Here is a 24622-nt window from a genome sequence, read left to right as displayed (position 1 = left end):
ACAGGTGCAAGTGGCCATTTTATTCACTTCAGTGTTTTTACATCAGCGCTCGCGCTCGCATCACTGTGACTTTCCACTGACACACGTAAAATCATGAGGATTTAAATCTATTCTGGATAAATCCACTGAGATTGTGATTAACATGAAGAAAAGACCTCTGAATTTCTTGGGTCGGAAGAATCGAAATCTGTTCGACACCAATGTGGAAATCAAGGAAATTGGTAAGTCGGATTTACACCGCAGTTATTGATCTGAAACCGGCCACTGATCGAATACTGGATTGAAAGTCTACTGCACGCGACCTTCGCACTTGTCCAGGAGGTCGCGCGCTTGCGCGTCACAGTTTTGCGCGTTCAGTTCTTAAAAACCTCTTAAAGTTTCTTTAAACACTTAAAACAAGTTAAGGATGTTTAGTTACTATACTTTACAGTAATCTCCGATGCGTTTTATGACAAAAATAATCGCATAATCATATTGTTTATTAAAAGTATGTATTAAATACAAATTATTAACCTACATGAAAAAACTGTAGTATAGTATTAACTATAGCAAACTGTAGTATATTAACTTCTACACGTTGTTAATGTATACTCTATAGTATATATTGTGTAGTATGAACTATTGCTGAAATCTAGTGAATATTGTAAAATAACTAAAAACTAGAATTTTTCATGTGGGAATTATATGCTATTCTTTGAAGTACTGCCCAGATACCGTGATAAACCCCTCGAGACGATCCTTATCACGGTATTGGCTTCCGACTATGGTGCCCTCAACATGGTCAGCTTGGTTATAAAGTGTTATTTTGTATTTAAATCAAAGTCATTACAAATGCAACAAATATTAGGTTGAATTATTTACCCGTATTTTTATCGTCTCCGCACATATCAGACACGTACAGCAGGAAAATCAGATATATTTACAGCAGTATATTTACATATATTGATCAGAATGCAGGTCACGAGTTATCTATCAGCTGTTATCACAGCTCAGATGTGACACAATTAACACAATTATCAACTCATTAAATAAAAAAAGTCACTGCATTCAAGGAAATATTCAGATTCTGACAGCGGTCTACAACTCAACTTGGATGTTTCAGATGTTTCTTCTAAAAACGAAAATAAAAAGAGAAACAAATGAGAGTTTCATTGTTGAAACACACGAGTTGTAGATTGTAAATGTGATGAGAAATGTTTGAGTTGATATCGAGATCTTCAATAATATTGACGTTTGATTGCAGACTTGACAAATGTGAGCTCAGTTTGACACGCATCTGTCGTTGTCACATTTCTGACTCGTTTTCACACGAGAAATATCTGAGACACACAAGAGACGTTTCCATTGCTCTCCACTTCATCTCACCGATGTCTCAGAGAAATAACGGAGATATTAAAGAGATCTCAAAGCTCTGTGACTATTCGCGTGTGATGATATAAACAGAGGAACGTTGACCTCTGACATGTTCTGAAGATCACATGAACCTGTTATTCGTCCGTCTGTGAGTCTGAGCTGTCGGCTGTTCTGATGTTTGTAGATCACGTGGAGCTGATGTTGGACTCGGCCGCCATTCCAGAGTCAGGAACCGCCAAAGTCCGTTCACGGCCGACGGTCAAACACTTCACGGTAAGTGTAAAAACCCTCCGGTCACGTGACCAGATGAGTGTGTTTGTGTTTGGTCCGCTGAACTTCAGTGGGTTTATTGTGTAAATGATCCACATGTATGAATTATAACAGCCACAGATATTCACTTTAAGCATCATAAATGGCAAAAAAATGCCAATTTTTTACTTGCATCAAAGCATAGATTTAAAATTTCAATCATTTTGGAAATGTATAATTGTTTTAGAATGGTTTTTTTTTTCATTTCTTTAATTTTCTCCTCTTGGAAAACATCTGCTCCGCTCGGTTTGACCGTCCGGTACCATCCTCGCACCATAATGCTTATTTGTAAGAGGAGCGCAATGTAAAAACCATCACAGAAACATACCATGGCAGCACTATGGCACAGCAAGGATACCATGATAGTACTCCATTTTTTTGTGTGTTTTATGTGCTTAATTTAGTCAAAGAAACCGAGCGAAACCTTCCCACACACACACACATGCTCGGGGACACACCTCTCGCTTCAGGACATACACACCCTCAATATATAAACACAAACTTTCACTGTGACTGAACAACACTTGCGTGTTTATATCACCGTGGTGATACGATGACATCATCACAGTCAGATTCATGTCGTGACCCGATTGACTGATTCGCCTCTGGAGATGATTGGGATGTTCTCATCTGAGGTCGCGGCGGGTTCTCTCTCAGACCTGCAGGTGCTGTTTTGAATACGCACGTTGTGTTTAGACAGCGACTCGCGGCCCGTCACGTGTGTGCACACGTTTTCTGACGTCTGATGTGAATCAAACCGTTTGTTTGTGGCATCACTATGCACATGTTCACAGATACAAATCGTGTCTTGAGGAACTCGTGAGGGGAGACGTGACTTATTTTTGCATAATAAACCTGAAGGAGTGACGTGAAGCACATCTTGAGCTGGTGTTTCCACGCACCGCCAACTTCAAGGTCATGAATGTCATTCCTAGCCAACGAACAGAGTGATAAAGTGAACCTTGAATGCACCGTACGTCATGATCTGACAAATGAAAACGTGTGCAAGTAATGTTTAAGACCGCATTCTGAAGGCTAATCCCAACACATCTTAAAGAGATCGTTTAGCCAAAAATGAGAATTCTGTCATCAACCTGTATGAGTTTCTTTCTTCTGCACAACACATGAGAAGATATTTTGAAGAATGTTGATAATCAAACAACACTGAACTCCATTGACTCTATTTGTATGAACAAAAAACCACCGAGACGTGTCTCAAAGCGTGTCATCTGTTGTGTTCTACTGAAGAAAGACTCTCATACAGGTTTACAATCACACCCAAGCTAGCACAGGTACGTCTGTAAGATGTCTGCTAAAGATCTGGAAAACATCTGCTGCGTAAAAACATCTGATAAACGCACACATTCTAAATCGTAAACATCTTACAGACATCTTTTAAATGTCTATATGCCATCTGACAGAAAAATGTTTTAGAGACGAATTGCAGATGTAAATGCAGACATTAAATGGACGTCTCCCAGATATAAGCATGCTATCAGGGATGAGAGTGAAAAAATGATGACAGAAATGTTATTTTTGGCTTGAACTACTCCTTTAAGATGTTTCTTAGAGAAATCATTGTGTATTTAGATTAGCATTCATATCATTTCCCTGAACGCCTCACGGCTGTGTTTATAGGGTGTTGGCGAAGAACGTCCATGAGTCAGTGACAAGGATTTACATAAACAACATGCACAACACTGATTCAACCAGATTGCGTATAAAATCAAGACAGGCCTGTAGTTTACAGCTATAGCTGTGTGTGTCCGAGAAATAAAGACGGAAACGGACAGACCGATAAATGATTGTATCCTGGAATGTCATAATCTCTCAGAATAGTTGAGGGAAACTGGTTGGTTCGGTGGCTAGAAATTCAAACTCTGACTCAGCTGCTCCTACAATAACAGGCGTGTTTGATGGCTCCCTCGTCTCATAACCGTCACATAAGCTCTCAGACTGAACGTTCAGAGGTTCTGACCCATGTTTCTCTTTAAATCACAGTCCAACGATTCCCTCCAAGGCTTTGCGGTTCCGACTCCCAAAGTTCCACTTTTGCTGCCCTTCATTGAACCTACAGTGAACGGTACAGGTGAGTTGACACTTCAGAATCTGCGGTGAAGCATTTGGGAATTCATGTCGTTGAACATTGTTGTGTTTGATCAAGAGCTGTTTTATTGTGTTACGTAAAAGAAAATGATTTGGCCAAGTTTGTGGGTCAACATAGTTTGTTGACCCTGGGACAACATTTCTGTAGAAAAACCCCACCCCAAACCCGAAGCATATAACTTATCTCAGATATCAAAGAGAAATGAAGTAGAAGCACCTAACCCAGGTTGTAAGACTAAACTTAGCCCTCAAATCTGATTGGTTGATTGAAATGTTGTCCACCAAGAGTCGACCACTTGTCAAAACCACGAAACACATTGAATACCGCGCTTCACTTCTGAGTTTCCATGATGTTGTTCTTTGCTGTTTGGAGGTTTTGTTGAGTTATTAAACTAGTGGTTGATTGTCACATTTGGTTCCTTTTCAGGAAGCCCCAGAAACCTCCAAAACGGAGGAAAGCTTTCTGCCTACAACATGAGTGAGGGGGAATTATTTGTACCCCCTCCGCCCAGCTCCGCCCCTCCACCCCCTCCGCCCTCTTCAGTAGCCCAGCGCCCTCCATCGTTCATCCCTCCACCTCCCCCGAGTCACGGAGACAGACATCCATTCATAGACACAGCAAGTTTGCAGCCACCTGCCATGCCACCCCCTAAACCTCCGTCACATAACGGCTCTAATTACAGAGATCAGTTAGACCTGGCCTCCCTCATACCTCCTCCAATGGCACCTCCAACACCTCCATCAGACAAATCCAGCTTCAGAGGTTCCGTCTCCAGCCTGGATTACGAGGAGATCCCAGATTGTCCTAAATTCACCCCGCCACCACCTCCCTCGATGGGTAAACCTCCACCTGTCCTACCCAAAACCCAGAAAATGCCACCTCTGAAACCTATCCGCTTGTCCTCCATACCCAATATGGACATCCAGTCCAGATCGCCCACACCCCCACTTGCCTCTACTCCAACGCTTTCCAGCTTCAACCCTCAGAACACGGCTAAAATCTACCACATGCCGAAAGGCACTGTACTCACAGGGCAGGTTGACAGGGAGAAGCGAGTCCAGTCCATTCTGTTACTGGAAGACTCCACTGGGAACCCCGTTGGGGTTCATGTCAACGGGAACAGCGGTGGATCTCTCAAACAAGTCCAGTCGGTGCCACCCGTCAAACCGGCACGTCGTGGGAGTACCGCCGCTCAACTGGAGAATGACATTCCAGACGGTGCCCAGGTTCAAGCTCCAAGTCAACCAACCAAGCAAGAGGCGAAGATCAATCCGGAACCCGAGACTACAACACCTATACATTTCTCACCTAAAATAGAGAAGAAGCCTGATGTTGGCCAGGTGAAGACTCATGTGGACATACCTGGCAGGTCTCACAGGTACAGCCCGGTCCTGAACCACCGACACCTGAAGACACGAGGGCTGGAGAGCTCGGGGAAGAAGAATGAAACATCCACCTCACCGCTCGCTCTGCTGATGGCCTCTAAAGAAAGAGAAAAGAAGAAGAACAATCTGTCCCGACAGAACAGCGGTTCCTATGAGCCCCAGACTTCTGCCATCCAACCTAACGTAGAGAAACCAAACTCCTTCACCGTCATTCCTCGAGACCTGTCAGAGAGAGCCAGTGTAGAATTCAAGCCGACTATAAACACGCAACCGGTCGTCCCGCTGTCTACTAAAGTTGACGTCCCAAATGGACCTTACTCTAAGTCAGTGCTAAGCTCCACCCCTATGAACAGCTCAGCAGGGGTACAACATATTGCTGTCCGAGATGAGGAAAACGGTGAAGAGATGTTGTTTATCCCACCACCTCCCGAGTTTGCTAACTTTGACCCAGAGGACGAACCCCCAGCCCCGCCTCCCGCTCACCCCGCACCTGCCCCCCCTTTACAAGCCACGCCTCCGTCCTTTAAACCGTCCATACCGCCACCAGTAACCAACGGTCCACTGATCACCCCCAAACCTAAACCGCCCACCTGTCCTCCTAAAGCCCCATGCCCTCCACCAGTTATCCAACCCAAACCGCCCGTTCAGATTAAATATGCCCCACCGCCGGTCCAGGCCCCCCCACCGGCCAGTCAGACGACGCTGCTTAGTATCCTGCAGAGGAAGATGCTGGAGATGGACCCCAAGTTCTCAGCAGTGAAAGAGGCAGATTTCAACGACGACTGGAACTCTCCGCTTTCTGATGACGAAGGACCGGCGCCATTTGTAGTGTCCAAACCTCTCCAAACCCGCAGTGCCGCCCCGCCAGCGAGACCTCAGGGTCTGTACATGAAGGAGCTGGAGAACAAAGCAACCAAAAAGACTCAAGATTTTTCAAGTCCATCTAGATCAAGGTAAGACTACACATACACTACATGTTTTCAACATTGATAAAGAACAAGACTAAAGATTCAAATACTGATTAATAGATACCATAAGCAATATTTTGTCATCTTTATTGTCTAGTAACGGACCTTCAAGCAAACAGTCGTTTGGAATGACGTTCACAGTGAGACCCGGAAGCAAACAGCCAATAACACCAGTAATAAAAAACTGAACTGGATTCGTTCCAGACAAATGTGCCTTACCTGTACAAACACCTACCTGACACATGGGATTGTTTCGCTTTATTCCCAGCTAACATTCTCTGAACGTCCGATAACGTTCTCTGAAAGTTAACGTTTCTGCAGTAATGTTAAAAGAGAATTTGATTTGCATTATGTTGTTGCTAAACGTTTGAAGAAAACGTTGATTTAAAGACATGATTCTTACATTGTTAGTGAGCATTTAAAACATTCAGAAATGTATTTTCTTTGCTGGTTTTTCGATGTTGTTAAAGTATTACTGTAACTCTGTTGGTTGTTGGAAGGTTGTCTGTACGTTTGCTCACATCAAAGATTCCGAACACGAGCGGTATACGGAGACCTTTTCATACACGTGTCTGTATATATATATATATATATATATATATATATATATATGATAAACTATGCACAAACTCACAATAATGACATTTTAATGTCAACTGAAAGATTTCATTGTAATTAGTTTTAGTGGTCGCAGGCTATTTAGACGTTTCGGTCCATGCCAAACAATCAAGGACTTGAACGTTCTTAATCGTAACCGTTTTCAGTTGTGACAGCTCTCGATGTGAGAGGATTTTTGTATCGGTCCTGGATGATTCCTGGAAAAAACGCAACGTAACAAATCTGAAGATTTGACGATGTTTAGTAAACGCAGTTATAGATTCGTCCATGAATTAGAGTAAATATAGATGCCTTTCATTTCTGCTGCTTTTTGTAGCGATACATTTTCGAACAAAGAACCTTAAAAATGATTTGTTTTAGATTTCATTGATGTAGAAATATATGTTTGTTATACTGGACAAAAAGAAAAAGTAAATACTTATGTGTTAAGAATATAATTGTAAATAAAGAATACTTATTATTTTATTCTAATTTATGGTGCACATGTTTTCGAGTCCTGCAGTATAACGGCTTTACAGCGTTTTGTTAACGTCTGTAAAAAAATTGAGTAATAAAAACGGTTATAAACAGATGACAGACACACTTATAAACCGCGAGTTTTTATTTGACTTCAGTGAAGATACATTTGTGAAATACTAATTGCTAGAATACAAGTTGTCATGAAATAAATCCTAATAAAAAAATCTATATTCAACCCCACTTAAGTACTTAGTTATGCAGTTGACTAATGGATTCTGAATATAAATGTCCGTCTGCAAAATCAAGTTTCATTTGAAGGATGGTGACAAGAACAGAAACAAGAATAAGGTTTGATGTTGTCGTCTAGGGTTGTGATTGGCCCACGCTGTGATGAAGCACCTGATGGTCCCACCCCGCTGTGGTCAACACGGCCGACCCGCCGGGAACCCAACACACGGCACGCACGAAATCCTGATGCCTTCTGTCCCGATAACTAAACACGGACAAACCATACCAGTCAACACGCCACTGTGATTTGATCATCTTTGTAGATGTAGTATCATGATAATACCATGATGTAACGAAACTACTATGGTACAATATCAGATACCATGGAAAGCCGTTCGTTCCTTATTGTTAAGCGATGGAAAAAGTACAGCTGTAATTTTAGACACGGTTCTATTTTGCTTGTTTGGACGTGTTATGTCACCTCCTCTCATTGGTCCATCCAAGCCTACGCAGATAGCCAATCAGGAGAGGGGTGTGCTTCAATACTCACATTTCTCTGAGCTCGGCAGTAACCACGGCAACAGAGCAATCATCACTGACCGAGGCCAAGAGAGGTGAACTGCAAACAAACAGACCATAATAATCATCAGATTTACATTTCACAAACAAACAAACCACACACACGTGTCTAACTTCTTGATTTGTTTTGGAAAAAGAAATACTTAACTGATGAAAAAAGGTTAAATGTCATTGGTGAATATTACAGGGGGTGAAAAATGACTTTATAAAGACGTCAGCATCCTTGTTTTATTTTTACACAGATACTGGTCAATCTCTTAGAAGAATCTGTTGACTTCAGCAATCTTTCTTGCACTACACGCCACTAGTGAGAGTCCAAATGTGCTCAAAAAGCACTTTTTGTGTTCTTTTTCCAAAGTTCGCATGCCTGTAACTCAAGAAGTATTAAAGATATCTTAACATCCTTTTAGATTTTGGTTCGTCGTAGACTTGTCTTATGGGACCTACGTTTTTAAGGCCCTATGTGATATAGTCTCAGAGATGTGAGGATGTCAATGTGGCTCCATGTGCACATTTCCATTTTGATTGATTTGATACAGAACGATCCGATCTTCTAATCGCAAATCCTTTACTAACCAACGTGTTGTGTCACACTGAACACTGAGTCTGATTCAGAGAGCTAGCGAGAGCTCGTACCTGTCTGAGGAAAACATCAGTCTGGAAACCCTACGATTGTGAATGTTCGCCGTCTGTCTGCCGTCTAACGTCTGGAGGTCCTGAATGGTCACTCGACCCAACTCATCACCTGATGTCACACACAAACACATGTCCCAACTCAAACACCGATGTGAACAAGGCATCATGGGATTGAGAACCGTGCGTGGTTCACTAACCGTACACAATGGTGCTGCTTTGATGAGGGTGCCAGACGACAGAAGTGGGACTGCAGCTCGGAGAGACCACATCTAACACACGAATGATAAACAATGAGATTTGAATCAAAGCATTATACGATAATAAAACGACAAACAGAGTGAAATATAACCAAGAAATAACGAAAACTGATTCACGTTTGATGTAAAACAGGAGGCAGAATTCTGTCAGTTTAAATGTAAATGTACAAATCTGAGAGCGTCAACACTCGCGTTTAAGCTCCTAAATAAGAAAATATTCAGTCTGGTTATTGTGTTATTTCAAATCAACAAACACAAGTAATAAATGGTAATAACAAAGGTAATAAAACTCTCTCTCTCTCTCAATGTAAGGGTGCTTTATTGGCAAAGTGTACATTGGTATTGCCAAAGCATTTGCAGCGGGGCTGCGTACAAATAGTGCAAATATGTAACAAACGAAAAGAAAGATAATTATAGTAATAAAATAAAATAAAGTGTTGATGTATGTAGTGCAACTTAAAGTGGTTTATAATCTATGTAAATATATAAAAACAGAAATGGAGTATAGTTTAGAATCTAGATGTAAGTATCAGAATAAAGGGCTATAATAATATAATGTTATGAAGATATATTAGAAACATCAGGTCAGGGCAGATTGATTGTTTTCTCTTGTGTTGTGCAGCTAACACACAGCAGTCCTTGTGTTCTCTCTCTCTCTCTCTCTCACTGTGTGTGTGTGTGTGTGTGTGTTTTACCCAGGCGGGTGGCAGGTTTGGGTTTCCGTCGGTCCCACAGCAGCAGTCGGCCGTCCTGCAAGTGATCATGAGAGTGTTACACACTCAAACATAAGCGTGTGTGTGTGCTCATGTTTGTATATCCTGGTGGGGACCTAAACCTGAATACACACCAACACATGGGGACTCGTGTCACTGTGGGGACCAAAATTGAGGTCCTCATGGGCATAAAAGCTTATAAATTGTACAGAACAATATTTTTTACAAATCTAAAAATGCAAAAAGTGTTCTATGATCTTTAGGTTTAGGGATAGGGTTAGGGATAGGGGATAGAATATACAGTTTGTACAGTATAAAAACATTACGCCTTATGTGTGTATGTGCTGACCTGAGCACAGGACAGAAAGAGAGACTCATCGAGCGGTGAACACGACACACAGCTGACCGGCTCCGAGTGAGCTGAAACACACACACACACTCACATATCAAACATACAGACACGATACGTACTGCAGAAACATTACATCACTTCCTGTTGCCATCACACGGTTTCTCACCATTATACGAGTTGATCACAGCCTCCTGATTGAGATCCCACACTTTAATGCTGAAACAGAGAGAGAAATCATAAGCGATCTCACCACAAAGCCCACCCCAGACCCACAGCGCCCCCTGCTGACCTGCAGTCCAGACTACCACTGACGGCGTACTGACCACCTGCAGTCACGCTGACGGACGTCACAACGTCATCATGCTCATTATGAGTGAACTTGTTCATCAGCAGACGCTCGTCTTCAGCCAGAGTCCACAACTCCACTGAACCTGTGAGACACACACGTCATCACACACACACACTCACAGCATCACACACTCATCTGTGTTCTCATACCTGCATCTGACGCCAGCAGCACGGCTCTATCAGAGATCCATCTGGCATCAGTGATTCCCGCTTCGGTCTGTACGCCCGCCTTACAGAAGCCCTCACTGGGGGCCAGTTTAGGGTCACTGTACACCCACAGAGAGCCCTGCCAACACCGACCCGTCAGACTGGAGGCGGCAAGCAAAAGTGTCCCATCTGCAACACACACACACATTCATGTACATGAACACACATCTGTGCATGAGTCTCATCTCTGCCATCTGGTTAAACACTGATTTGGTGCAGTCCATTTAAACAGGATAAGATGCATATTGTGCTCTTTTCCCGTACGATTACAAATTACTTCATAAAAAATGTAACAGTAATCCAAGTACCACACTATAAAAGTAAAGTAGTCCGATTGCTTTTGGATTACTTTAGGGTCACACATGTAAATAAGACAGAAAAGGAAAATGATTTAAGTATCATTATTGTTGATTATTGACTTTGATGTTGTAATCATGATGATTAATGTCAATTAACACAAAACATTTTTATAGGCTATGTTTATTAAACAACCATTTAGGAATGTTTTTATGCAATAGAAAACATGTAATTGAATATAGAAATTGGTTGCGCAGCACAAAAACAGCTTAAACTTCCACATTTCAAAACGATTACTTTAGTTTTGAAACTATTGTAATATTGATAGTAATCAAATTTTTTACTAATTGTAACTGTAACGGATTAATACAGTTACCAATTTTTTGTATCCTTATTACTGTAATCCCGTTACATGTAATCAGTTACTCCCCAACCCATTTACAAACTATTCAAGTGTAAACAAACTCATTACTTTATCATCTGTCAGAGCACAAACAACAGGAAAACAAAACACATTCTCTGTGAAATAAACTGTGTGCATTACGAACATTAATCTTGATCTTATTATAAAATCACTACTCATATTTGACAGTTGTACTTTTGTACTATAGTTATTTTACACGATTTCTGAATGGACGCGGATATGATGCGCGTGCTTCGAGCAGAATAAGAGTTAAAGCAAAGATCTGACGTGCATGTTAGATTTACAGTTAAGTGCATTTAAAAATACGTCAGAAACGATAACAGAAATACAACGTGGGCTAAATAAAAGTGTTCGTATATGTTTAACAGTACAGATGATGACGTCTTTAATGTGAGTTTGTATTTATTTTAGTTTATAAACTGACCGGCTCTGTAATGTACAGCGTCCAGATGTCTCTCCATACACGCCGGAGCGTTTACAGGAATAACCCAACGATTCTCCTTTATCATGCTGATTATTACTATCACACTAAACACTGTTCTTATGAATGAACGAGAGCACAGAGACAAGCGTGTGTGCAACACTTCCGCTTCCTGCTCTGAAGACACGCACAACATAAAAGCCTCCAAACACTTCAAAATAAAGCTCGGTGTGTTCGTTCTTTTCTGATGAACATTGTTGTGCACGTTTGCTCCTCTAGGTGTCATTATGCACCTTAAAGTCGCCATGCAATCAAACAGGAAAATTCGAAGTGTTTTACATGGTGTTGCAGTGATTATGATAAATGATTTATCCGTGCACACCATTATTTATTTTTATTAATTTGCACTTGTAATCTTTAATCAAAAACGTTAAGCTGCCCTCCCCCTCTCAACAACAACTCTTCACCACATGACGTCAGCAACAAAAAAGAGGTATGACTATACTGACTGTCCAATGGCAAGTCATTTTTGCCCTTCCCTGCATGCCCAACTTACAACAAACCAATCAAAAAGGGACGGGCAAAATAAAGCTCCGCCCTACATTTTTTTCTATTTTTACAAGCCGTTTCACTCGGATACACGTCACGGTACGGAAAAGAATTCAATTCAATTCAATTTTATTTATATAGCGCTTTTCACAATGTGCATTGTTGCAAAGCAGCTTTACAGGAGCAAATAAGAAAAACACAGAAAGGTAAAACACAGCACAGTGCATGGTGTTTATAGACCAAGCAAGATCATTATAATAAATAATATCTAATAAATAAATAATAAATAAATGCAGTCTCCCGGTGAGCAAACCAACACTGCACTGCTCTGCTGTGGCGAGGAACCCAAACTCCAATGATGAATAAATGGAGAAAAAAAAACCTCGAAAAAAAGAAGTCAATCGCAACTTCCGTTTCATGGTGACTTTAAATAAAACCTGATTTGATTCTTATTCTAAACATTTAATTACACACTAACAACACATATCTGCCCATTTGTTGTATAAATCCTGACAAAACTAACCAATCATAATTTACAAATCTCCAGCGTTCATTTAGGCCTACCCCTACTGTGATTTCATCAATGCAAATGAATAAATAAAAATATACATAAATGACGAAATATTATTTATTGATACATCACGCAGTATTATTTTGTTCTGCTTTCAATGCATTCATACTTAAATAATAAAATAACACCCCATTACAGTAATATGCCTCATAGTGCGATTTTAATTATATTTCATTATATCATATAGTTCGTTTAATTATAAAAATAATTAACACATGTTAAATTTTCTCAGAATTACATTTATGTTTTGTTATCGATCCACACATCTCGACTCAACTCTGCAGAACATTTTAAGTAATACATCATATAAAAAGTATAAAACAAACTTTTTTAAACGCAACATTATTATACATCTATACATAATAATAAATATGCCAAGCACATATTAAAGCAATAAGCCCCAAGAATCAGTGGGTTACTGGGGTATTTTATAACGGCTTAGAACTCCGCTCAGCCAATCAGAATCAAGGACCAGATCTGACTGGTTTATAAATAGTGTTATACATGTTATGCAAGTGTTGGTTTATTGCCAATCAGCTCGTGTTTCCAGAGCACCGGAGCTCGTGCAGAAACTCACGCGCGTCGTGACGCATCTTCAGTGTGATAATAATGACAGTTATCAGACTCCTCGCGAGGCGTGCAGACGCTTGACAGAGTTCCTGCGGGTCATTTCACACCCCAGACCCGTGAATATGAATTTCTCCCCCCGGTGACCGGGTGCCGACTCCAGATCAGAAGTGAAGGTTTGACTCACGAGCTCGAGCAGTCCGAACACTGACCCCAGAACAGCCAGAACACAACCCAGCAGATAAATCCTCATCATGCCACCACTCGGGTTCTGTTTCGTTATATCTCTGACAAAAGCAGCGATTTCTCTCACATTTGTCTCCATGACGACAGAGTTCAGCTGTTCACATACAACACATGACAAATATTCATTCATTTGTATTCATATCAATTCACTTTAAAGCAGTAAAAATGCATGATCAGGTATTCTTATACTCACTTGTTATGTTCTTGTGGTGTTTGTCATCGGTCCACTACACCGTATAAAACACACTCGTCTGTTATTCACTCTTTATACGATTATTCTGGTCTGTCGTCACCCCGGGCAACATGTGGAACCCAATCAGCTGCCAAGACTCCAAATGACCCTGCACACTTTATTACGCACGTAAACACGAGAACGTCATTCACGTTCATCGTGATTGCAATATGACTTTTATAGCTGTTTCAAGGGCAGTGGGTCACATCTTCTCTAATCTGTGCTATTCTAAATACATAATCATACAAACAGTGAAGACAAACGAATAGAATCAAGTATAGAAATAAAGAAGAGATATAAAAGAAAAGATATGTCGTACATATTATCTCGTTTTAACGACATATTATTTCATTTTAACAACATATTATCTTGTTTTAACGAGAAAATATAATGTTTTAACAACATATTATCCCATTAAAACAACATATTATTTCGTTTTAGCGACATATTATCTCGTTTCAACAACATATCTCATTTTTTTAACGACATATTATCTTGTTTTAACGAGAAAATATAATGTTTTAACAACATATTATCCCGTTAAAACGACATATTATTTCGTTTTAACATATTATCTCGTTATTTATTATGATGTAATTGAGTGGAAAAAATCAAATGTATGTGGCAGCAATACACCACTGTATTTACACACCGTCTCGTTTTAAGGACATATTATCTCGTTTTAACGAGAAAATATAATGTTTTAACGACATATTATCCCGTTAAAACGACACTTATATTGTTAAAACGACATATTATTTCGTTTTAACGACATATTATCTCGTTATTATGATGTAATTGAGTGGAAAAAAGAAAATGTAAGTGGCAGCTATGTGACAGTCGAAACAGAAACACAAACTCGTCTGATTTCCAGCAGATCTTCGTGTGTTCTCAGAGAACATCACTGTTATCATTGACCGTCACATTCACTGAGACTTTATAACGTGTTTGACTTATTAAAGTCACTTTTATAATCGCACAACAGCTGATAGCTGAATCACTGCTCAGATCCGCGCAAAGCACGCGTTTCTACAGTTGTTAATAAACTAAAGCAAACTATTAAATTAGGCAAAAACGTCTTTTTAAACTCATTATAGAAACATTGAAGGCAGGATCATGTTATATGGTCTGTATGAACTGTGTCTGTAGATAAACAGCGTTTACAAACGTTAGCCCCGCCCCCTACAGGCTCCGCCCCTCTCCATCAATCTCATGTTCCAGGTTTGAGACTCGCGAGCGTGTGTGAACCTGCAGCGCATGAAGAACACAACACAACACAACACAACACAACACAACACACTGATGATGATGAATGTTCTGACAACACACCTCTTACATTCATGATGAGCGGAGGACATCACACCACACACACACACACACACACACAAGACAACAGACTTTAAATTTTAAAACGGTTTGTGCGTCTTTCCGTATTTTTTATAAAAGTCAAGTCCCCCACACACACTTCATCTGGTCGTCATGGTGATCTGGCAGCGCTGTCGTGCGGGTGTGGCACCTCCGTCTGATTCATCGCCTCACCTCAGCCGAGACACGCCCAAACACACACAAACCACTGCCCGCGGGGAGACGTTTCTTTAAGGTCCAGACAGAGTTCATCCAAAACATCCTGCTTCTCTCTTACACAAAACATGACGGGTTGGCACGGTTTTACGCTCTACACAACCGTGGCGATATCGTGGTATTGTTCAGAATGTTTACATGATTTCATGAGGAGACTGAACAAATGACACAAAGCAATGACTACATCAGCTCTGTGTGTAGATATAGTAACATCACACGACCATGTTGTTGTTAAAGTAAGCAACACAACCCAAACAACACAACAATCACGGTAAACAACAGAAACATGAAATATTGTTGTGTAGCAGATTGTGTTACAACAATCAGTTTTGTTGAGAGATCAGTGAGTTATGCTGAATCTGTGTGTGTGTTGTATCATGTTTATTTGGTGTGAAGATTAAATTCCATCACTGTTACTGAGAGGATGTGAGTGATTCCAGTGTGTGTGTGTGTGTGTGTGTGCAGGTTGATTCATGTTATAAAGGGTGTGACGCTGTGAGGAAGGGCTTTACACACACACACACACGCGCGCGCGCGCAGGTGAGCGTCTCCTTAAATAAAAGCCAAACACACTCAGCAGACGTCTTTGTGTTTGAACATTTCGCACAGACAGAACTACAACATTCACACTTCACACCGGTGAGTTTTTACTCGAACACTCTTTCAGATTTAATACTCTGATCAAATCTACGTTCTTGTGTTGTTCAGTTGTGTTGTGAGTAAATCGTGGTTTATTCTTTAGCTCAGGAAATGGTTTGGATGAAGACTTGGGTTGTGTTTCTCACCGCAGGTTTGTTGTTTTACACAGAAAATATCCAAATATTTGAAGTCTTATTTTGTGTTGTATTATGACAGCTTTGTGTCATTTCAAGTTTTCTGTTCGAGCGTGTTATGATGAAGATGGTTTGTGTGGTGTTGTGTAGCTGTTGTGTGTGCGGTGTGCGCGGCTCAACATGACTGCTGGCGCGGGGCGTGTTACCCGCCGTCGGGTGATCTTCTGATGGGCAGAGAACAGAACCTCAGGGCGTCTTCCACCTGCGGTCTGATGGGTTCTGAGGTGGTCTGCACTCCTCACGGTCAGGTGAGACACACAACTCACCATTCTACACACACACACACACACACACACACACTAAAGACTGCTGAACTGTGTGAGCGTTGGCACAATGTTGGCATAACTTCACCACAGCTGCCACTACACGCACGCATGTACACGCACACACACACACACATACACACACAACACAATCAACACGCACACACACACACACGCACGTGCACGTACACAGACACACAACACAATCAACACAATATACAAGACACAGAAACAACACACACACACACACACACACACACACACACACACATATATATATAATACACACAATCAACACACACACAAAACACACGTATAACACACACACACACACACACACACACACACATACCACAACCAATAATACACACACAAAACACCTTATACACACACAAACACTACACTCGCACACACACCGCACACACTTTTACACAACACTTACACACCACAATCAACACACATACATAATACACACAAAAATAAAACACAATCAACACAATATACAATCAACACACACACACACACACACTCAACAAACTCAATACGTCTACATCATCATCTCTCTCTCTCTGTCAGTGGAAGATGAAATGTTGTCCATGTGACTCACGTTACCCCGGGGCGTATAACGCTCACACCATCCAGAACGTGATCTCCGGCTCTGGACCCACAAGATGGTGGCAGTCAAAGAAAGGTGAGAGACCCTCGATCCCCCCATCACCTTCTGCTCATCGTCTGAAGCTGTCACGTGACTGTGTGTGTGTGCTTTCAGATGAGAACCCTGTGACTCTTCAGCTGGATCTGAGCGGAATGTATCAGCTGGAAACGCTCTTTCTCTCTTTCAAGGTAAAGAACAGACACGATGATGATGATGATGATGATGAGATCATGTGATGATGTCTAACACCTCATGTCCTGCAGGGCCCGAGACCCCACGCTCTGGTCATCGAGAGAACCAGGGATTTCGGGCGCACCTGGCAACCCGTCCTGTACATGGCCACAGACTGCCCGTCTGCTTTTCCTCAAGTGGACACCTCACTTCCTCGCAGCCTCGATGACACCTACTGTTACGCCCTGCCGCCCACCGCCGACGACCCCTACAGAGATCAGAAGGTTTCAGAATCAACTTCAGTTTCTTCTTCACTAAACTGAAAAAGAAGGAGTAATAACCGATTCGTTATCCTCGCAGGTTCATTATTATCCTGTACGTCAGTATGAAAACATTAATCTGCCAAACGACCATAAGATTGAAGGTGAGTTGTTGATTCATGATTCTTTGATTTCTTGACTCAGTCAATGATTCATTGATTCATTTGATTGGTTTTGTTCTTAAGTGATGTCTGGTTTACTCATCCGTGGGTGAATCTGATTCAGTTAATGATTCATTGACTCATTTGATTGGTTTTGTTCTTAAGTGATGTCTGGTTTACTCATCCGTGGGTGAATCTGATTCAGTTAATGATTCATTGATTCATTTGTTTGGTTTGTTCTTCAGTGTTGTCTGCTTTTACTGGTCTGCGGGTGAATCTGATTCACTAAATGATTCATTGATTCATTTGTTTGTTTTGTTCTTCGGTGTTATTTAATTTGACTTGTCTGTTGGTGAATCTGATTCACTGAACGATTCATTGATTCATTTGTTTGTTTTGTGTTTTGTCTTCAGTTTTATCTGGTTTTACTGGTCTGCGCGTGAATCTGACTCAGTTGGGTCCAGTGCCCAGTATGCCGGGTCGCAGTCTGAGTCAGTTTTACGCCCTGAGAGAGATGAGGGTGATCGGGTCATGCTTCTGTCATGGACACGCCAATCGCTGTCTCCCTGACAACACCGACAACTATCTGTCCAACACACAGGTAACACACAACTCATACAATAAAACACAACACACACTTCATGGACCCAACCGCGCATAATGTCACTGTGTGTATTTGTGTGTGTGTGTGTGTGTGTGTGTGTGTGTGTGTGTGTGTGTGTGTGTGTGTGTGTGTGTGTGTGTGTGTAGGTTGGAGGAGTGTGTGACTGTCAGCACAACACAGCAGGTGTGAACTGTGAGCGATGTGATGACTCGTACAATGACCTGCCGTGGAGACCAGCGGAGAGCGAGAACACACACACATGCAAACGTACGCTCTTACACACTGATTATCATCTTTCATGTCTGAACCGGTTTTATTCATTTGTGTTCATGTGTTCTGTGCCGCCCCCTGCAGGTTGTGAATGTAATAATCACGCAGGGCGCTGTCGCTTTGACCCGGTGAGATACGAGGCGACGGGTCGCAGGAGTGGAGGTGTGTGTGACGGCTGCATGCATCACACAACAGGACCAAACTGTGACCGCTGCGTGCCCAATTACTACCCAAACCCACTGAGTAACATGCAGAGCCCGGACGCATGCCTGCGTGAGTCACACACGCTACACACGGCCTACGTACACACAAGCTTTACATGAACTCACATGACGAGAATGACGAAGGACTCTCTCTCTCTCTCTTCAGGTTGTCAGTGTAACTCGGCCGGCTCTCTGAACTCGGGTCAGTGTGATGCTGTGACGGGGCGTTGTGTGTGTAAAGCTCATGTGGAGGGTGAGAACTGTGACCGCTGTAAAGCTGGATACTACAGCCTCAATGCCAACAACCCCGACGGCTGCTCCAGTGAGTCTCATCTGATCTCTTACACTTCACCTCCCTGACCTCTCACTCCTGACCTCTGATATCACTTTTGACCCCTAAAATCTCACCCCTAACTCCTGAAATCTCACCCTTGACTCCTGAAATATCAACCTGACTCCTGAAATCTCACCCTGACCCCTAAAATATCACCCTGGCTCCTGAAATATCAACCCTGACTCCTAAAATCTCACCCTAACCCCTAAAATATCACCCGATTCCTAAAATCTCACCCTGACCCCTAAAATCTCACCCTGACTCCTAAAATCTCACCCTAACCCCTAAAATATCACCCGATTCCTAAAATCTCACCCTGACCCCTAAAATCTCACCCTGACTCCTGAAATCTCACCCTGACCCCTAAAATATCACCCTGACTCCTGAAATCTCACCCTGACCCCTAAAATCTCACCCGAATCCTAAAATATCACCCTGATTCCTAAAATCTCACCCTGACCCCTAAAATCTCACCCCGACGCCTAAAATATCACCCCTGATTCTTAAAATCTCACATCTGACCCCTAAATTCTCTCCCCTGAGCCCTAAAATCTCACCCTGACTCCTGAAATCTCACCCTGACCCCTAAAATCTAAAATCTCACCCGATTCCTAAAATCTCACACTGACCCCTAAAATCTAAAATTTCACCCTGACTCCTGAAATCTCACCCTGACCCTAAAAATCTCGACCTGACCCTTAAAATGTATCTTAACCTGACTCTTAAAACCTCACCCCAAACCCTCAAATTGCACCCCTGACCCGTAAAATCTCACCCCTGACCTCTAACATCTCACCCCTGGCCTCACTGCTCTCTATGGCAAACACTGAAATATAAATGTAGCTATATCTGATGGTGTTTGTGTGTGTTGTCAGGGTGTTTGTGTAGGTCTGAGGGTGCAATCAGCGGTGTGTGTGATCAGCTGACGGGTCAGTGTGTGTGTCGGCCTCATGTGGAGGGTCTGATGTGTGATCGCTGCGCTGCTGGATACTGGAACCCAAAATCACCCAACGGCTGCCAACCGTGTGACTGTGACCCCACCAACTCCCGCAGCTCCACCTGCGACCAGGTACACACACACAGACACACATTTACAAACACACAATCAGACTCACACAAACACCCTCACTCGTCTCTGTCTGCTGTTGTTTGTTCAGCTCACTGGTCAGTGTCAGTGTCGTTATGGTTTCGGGGGCCGGACCTGCAGCGGTTGCCCCGACAACACATACGGGGATTCTCTTCTTGGCTGCCGTCGTAAGTGTTTCCTGTCAAAGAAAAACAGAGTGATTCTATGAAACACATCAATATCTCAACACATCTGTGTCCTTTCTGTCTCTAAGCGTGTGAGTGCGACCTCTCGGGCTCAGAGCCGGGCGGCTGTGATAAGCGCACAGGTGCGTGTCGCTGTAAACCGGGCGTTACCGGCGCCCGCTGTGACACCTGCAGACGCGGTCACTGCGCCAGTTTCCCACAATGCCCGGCGTGTCCCGACTGCTTCTTCACCCTGAACACACACCTGCTGAACCTCACGCTGGTTCTGGAGCGTCTCTCCAACTATCAGATCCCTCACAGCGGTGGAACCCCGTCAGGAGAACTCAGTCAGAAGATCAGAACCATACAGAACACACTCAGACAGATCCAGGACTCCATGACTGTACCGCCACCGTCCGGCAGCACACTCACTGAAACCCTGGAGAAACTCGACACGCTCAGGTACAACAAAACAACACAATCCAAGGAAAACTTTAGATGAAACGGATCGATTTACAACCTATGGCTTTCTTCCAGGTCTCAGGTGAAGGGTCTGAAGGAAGATGTGTCACCCCGGCCGTCAGATCCAGATCTGGAGCGACGTTTAGATGACCTGCAGGACTTACTGGCATCTATACGACTGGAGTATTTCACTAAGAGAGACGCTTTCAATAACACAGCCGGATCCAACAACGGCAGTCAGTGTTATTATTTATTTTTATATTACTGGCGACTGCTTAATGTGGCTGGGGAGAGAAAATGTGGCCGTTCTTTCATATATTTACTGTTTTTTCAGGCACCTTCTACACCATCCAGAACTCATACGACACGTCAACAGATGCCATCAAAAAGGCCGAAGCCGCTGAGAAACCCCTGAATAACGCCAGCGAGATCAGAGAAAACGCCTTGAAGGATCTGAACAGACTTCAGCCGCTTAACACCAGAGATCTGCTGAAACTGAAGGAGGATCTGGCAACCCGGCCGGATCTGAGACCCGCTGCGCAGAAGGTGAGATCACAAGACTCTGATTCAGTGTGAACATGTGATCATGTGTTAGAGAAGCAGTGTGTGATGAGTGTGTGTGTGTTGTCAGGTGTGTGGCAGCACTCGTGTGGAGCCGTGTACTCCTCAGAAGTGTAACGGTGATGTGTGTCCTCCCGCTGGAGCGCCCCCGTGTGGAGCGGAGGAGACCTGCGTCGGAGCGCTTCCCAATGCTAATAAAGCTTTACAGAACTCAGACGAAGTGAAAGACAAATTGCAGGATCTCAACGACAAGATCACACAAGCGCTAACACAGGTACACAACCCTTCATGCACACACACACACACACACACTGAAATACAAACCTCAGTCCACACACAGACACACTGAAGTACACATCCCAATAAACATACTAAACACTACCCTGATAACACACTACATCTGGCAGACGTCTATTTGACGTCACATTTAGGAAGACATCTGCAATACATAGTTTACTCATCTGCGATACGTCTCTGAGACGTCTGCTGTCATATAGACCTCTAGAAGACGTCTTTAAGATGTTTCTGATTTAGAATGGATGTAAAACTGCCTTTTCTAAGACGTTTAGCAGATGTTTTCACACAGCAGATGTTTTCCAGATCTCCAGATCTTTGGCAGACGTATTACAGACGTACATGTGCTAGCTGGGCACACAAACACTAAAATACACAACACACACAGACATAACATGTTACATATTTGTGAAGCCACACTGAGAGGTGTGTTAACAACGTGTTCATCTGCACAACAGATACAGGAAGCTGAAGATTCAGCCAATAAGGCGAGACTGTCCACAGACCAACTGGCCAATCAGATTAAACAGGTGCGTGCTGATGTAGACGGAGATCTGAAGGACTCTAAAGACTTCATCAATACACTCAGAGACTTCCTGTCGGGTGAGTAACACACACACACACACACACTGAATCACAAACTTCAATACACATGCACATGACATTTTTATGCTAGTAAGGTCTCTCTCTCTCTCTCTCTCTCTCTCTCAGCTCCTCACTCTGATCCGGATGAGGTTGAGCGTGTGTGTGAGGAGGTGTTAGACGCCAAGTTTCCTCTCAGCATGGAGAATCTGAAGCAGAAACTCAAGGAGATGCAGGACCTGGCGTCTTCTCTTCCCGACAGCAGCAGAATCCTGGAGTCCACCAAACCTGAGCTGGAGAAAGCCCGGAAACTTCTGGAGGAGGCTCAGAACGCACGGTACACATCCACATCACTCGTGACTCCAGACACAATGTCTCCACTTACATGCTTTGATATGATATTAATGTTCCTCAACATCACCATCCAGAGACGCCGCCTTCGGCATACAACAGGACGCTGAGGGCGTGCTCAAGTCCATGGACGAAAACAATGAAATTTTTAATGACCTGGAGGACAAAATCCAACAGGGTCTGGACATTGCCAAGAACGTCAAGGAGGACGTCGGAAAGGTCAGTTTGACCATTTAATGCTATAGATATTTGTACATAGATGCCACATTCAACCGCTTCAGACACATCATTGCGTCCACCATCTTGGAAGGGTCAACGTGTTAGTCGCCGTCGTCATTCATAGCAAAAATCAATGAGTTTTCTAAGATGCCATAACATTGCACAGCCTCTGGTTGTAAAAACTGTTAAAACACAAACAATGTGTAAAAAAACAAACAAACACATTTTCAGCCAATCAGAACACAAAAAGACACAAACCGAAAACAAGCGAACAAACCAACACACTACAGATTATTCTGCAACTCTCACCGCCTCGTCTCTGTCTCAGATTGAGGAAACGTTAGCTCCTGCGGAGAAGGGGATTGTGAGTATTACAGAGCTGGTGGATGAGATGCGCCCCCTGCTGGACGCTCTGAAGAAAGACTTTCAGACAGGAACAGGACTGGCCAATGACGCTGAGGATCAGGCCAACGCCGCTCAGGACGAGGCCGAACAGGCTGCAAAGGTACCTTTAAACATCAAACAACCTACAGTCACACAATTTAACCTTATTATTAAAAAAATTGTGTGTATGTGTGTAGGACCTGGAAGCGTTGAAGGATGAGATCGAGAAGCTCAGACAGGCGGCAGCAGAGAACACTGAGGTCGGTGAAGTTGGAGATCGTCTGACGAAACTTGGGGAGGAGGCGTCTTCACTCACCTCCGAAACTGCAAACATCACCACCGCTCTGAGAGGTAACGCACACACTCAAAATCACGTTATCCGCACACGTGTCCCAGCTAGCACACATACGTCTGTATGTCTGCCAAAGATCTGGAGGTCTGGAAAACATCTGCTGTGTAAAAACATCTGCTAAACATCTTAGAAAGAGCAGCTTTACATCCATTCTAAATCATACACATCTTACAGACGTCTCCTAGATGTCTATATAACATCTGACAGCAGACGTCTCAGAGACGTATCGCAGATGTCTTGCAGATGTAATGCAGACGTCAAATAGACGTAAGCCAGATGTAGTGTGCTATCAGGGGTGTGTCCGTGTGGGGGAGTAATTGTGCGTTTGTGTTTGTCAGATAAAGAAGCGGCGATACAGCAGGCCACAGAAGAGCTCGAGGAGAAAGCCATGATACTCAGCGGCCTGGACGATAAAGTGAAGGGACTCAGAGATGATATTCGGCAGAAAGTCAGACAACTGAGCTTGTGTCAGGGCTGATGTTATCACACACATTTGTCGAACCGTTAATAAAGATATTATTGACGCTAGACTGTATACACAATAATGTCTAATTAAATATTCTAGAGATGTAAAATATTGAACGGTTGAGCGCATTGCATTGTGGGATTGCTCTGCTGTTGTCTGCACATTCTGTCTGGAAATGATTATCTAGAAGCATACAGAAGAGCAAATCAAACATCCAGTACAGAGTAAATCATTTTTATTATTTGACATTTTATTTCACACAGATGAACATCAGTGTCTGTATTTATTCCAAAACACACTCCGCAAGCCCATAAATCAGCTGCTTATATGTGTTACAATCATCACATATGACATATAGATGTCATGAGACTAGAACAGTGAGTGAGGAAAAAATAAAACTCTTTTTCTGTCGGATGGTTTACGTGTCTGATTGAAATACTTCATTGAGGTACTTCAACTAGAGTAGAACTGTGACAAAACCTTCCCATGATGCACCACCATCAGCTCACGGCATAAATATGACTACTGTATATAAATAA

General features: G+C 42.7%; 3 protein-coding genes across 4 annotated transcripts; 2 read left to right on the top strand and 1 right to left on the bottom strand.

Annotated features, from left to right (window-relative positions):
• Positions 1-34: 34 nt before the first annotated feature.
• LOC130548797 (uncharacterized) lies at positions 35-6333 on the top strand. Its single transcript, XM_057325812.1, has 5 exons — positions 35-221; positions 1538-1626; positions 3664-3751; positions 4196-6107; positions 6220-6333. The coding sequence occupies exons 1-5, from the start codon at positions 143-145 to the stop codon at positions 6308-6310; spliced, it is 2259 nt and encodes a 752-aa protein (XP_057181795.1). The 5' UTR covers positions 35-142; the 3' UTR covers positions 6311-6333.
• Positions 6334-7556: 1223 nt separating this feature from the next.
• On the bottom strand, positions 7557-13481 carry wdr77 (WD repeat domain 77). Of its 2 annotated transcripts, none has more exons than XM_057325814.1 (10): positions 13359-13481; positions 10463-10648; positions 10254-10395; positions 10131-10180; positions 9962-10032; positions 9595-9649; positions 8840-8911; positions 8643-8751; positions 7978-8046; positions 7557-7692 (listed from the first exon to the last, which is right to left on the bottom strand). In XM_057325814.1, the coding sequence occupies exons 1-10, from the start codon at positions 13372-13374 to the stop codon at positions 7563-7565; spliced, it is 900 nt and encodes a 299-aa protein (XP_057181797.1). In that variant the 5' UTR covers positions 13375-13481; the 3' UTR covers positions 7557-7562. The 2 variants fall into 2 exon arrangements, with proteins under 2 accessions (XP_057181797.1, XP_057181796.1); XM_057325813.1 differs by lacking the exon at positions 13359-13481 and adding an exon at positions 11665-11843.
• A 2466-nt stretch (positions 13482-15947) lies between these two features.
• lamb3 (laminin subunit beta 3) lies at positions 15948-24495 on the top strand. The gene is made up of 23 exons (XM_057325697.1): positions 15948-16046; positions 16150-16197; positions 16331-16488; positions 17080-17194; positions 17273-17346; positions 17422-17613; positions 17690-17753; positions 18164-18351; positions 18501-18621; positions 18709-18897; positions 18994-19149; positions 20037-20230; positions 20319-20415; positions 20502-20874; positions 20950-21110; positions 21209-21420; positions 21506-21709; positions 22188-22332; positions 22441-22648; positions 22740-22881; positions 23210-23386; positions 23463-23616; positions 23956-24495. Exons 2-23 carry the CDS (start codon positions 16158-16160, stop codon positions 24093-24095), a joined length of 3504 nt encoding a protein of 1167 aa, XP_057181680.1. The 5' UTR covers positions 15948-16046; positions 16150-16157; the 3' UTR covers positions 24096-24495.
• The last annotated feature ends 127 nt before the right edge of the window (positions 24496-24622 follow it).

The sequence above is a fragment of the Triplophysa rosa genome, linkage group LG25 (assembly GCF_024868665.1).
Source record: "Triplophysa rosa linkage group LG25, Trosa_1v2, whole genome shotgun sequence".
Classification (NCBI taxonomy): domain Eukaryota; kingdom Metazoa; phylum Chordata; class Actinopteri; order Cypriniformes; family Nemacheilidae; genus Triplophysa; species Triplophysa rosa.
The sequence above is the reverse complement of the archived record's forward strand: the minus strand, read 5'-3'. Positions and strand labels throughout refer to the sequence as shown.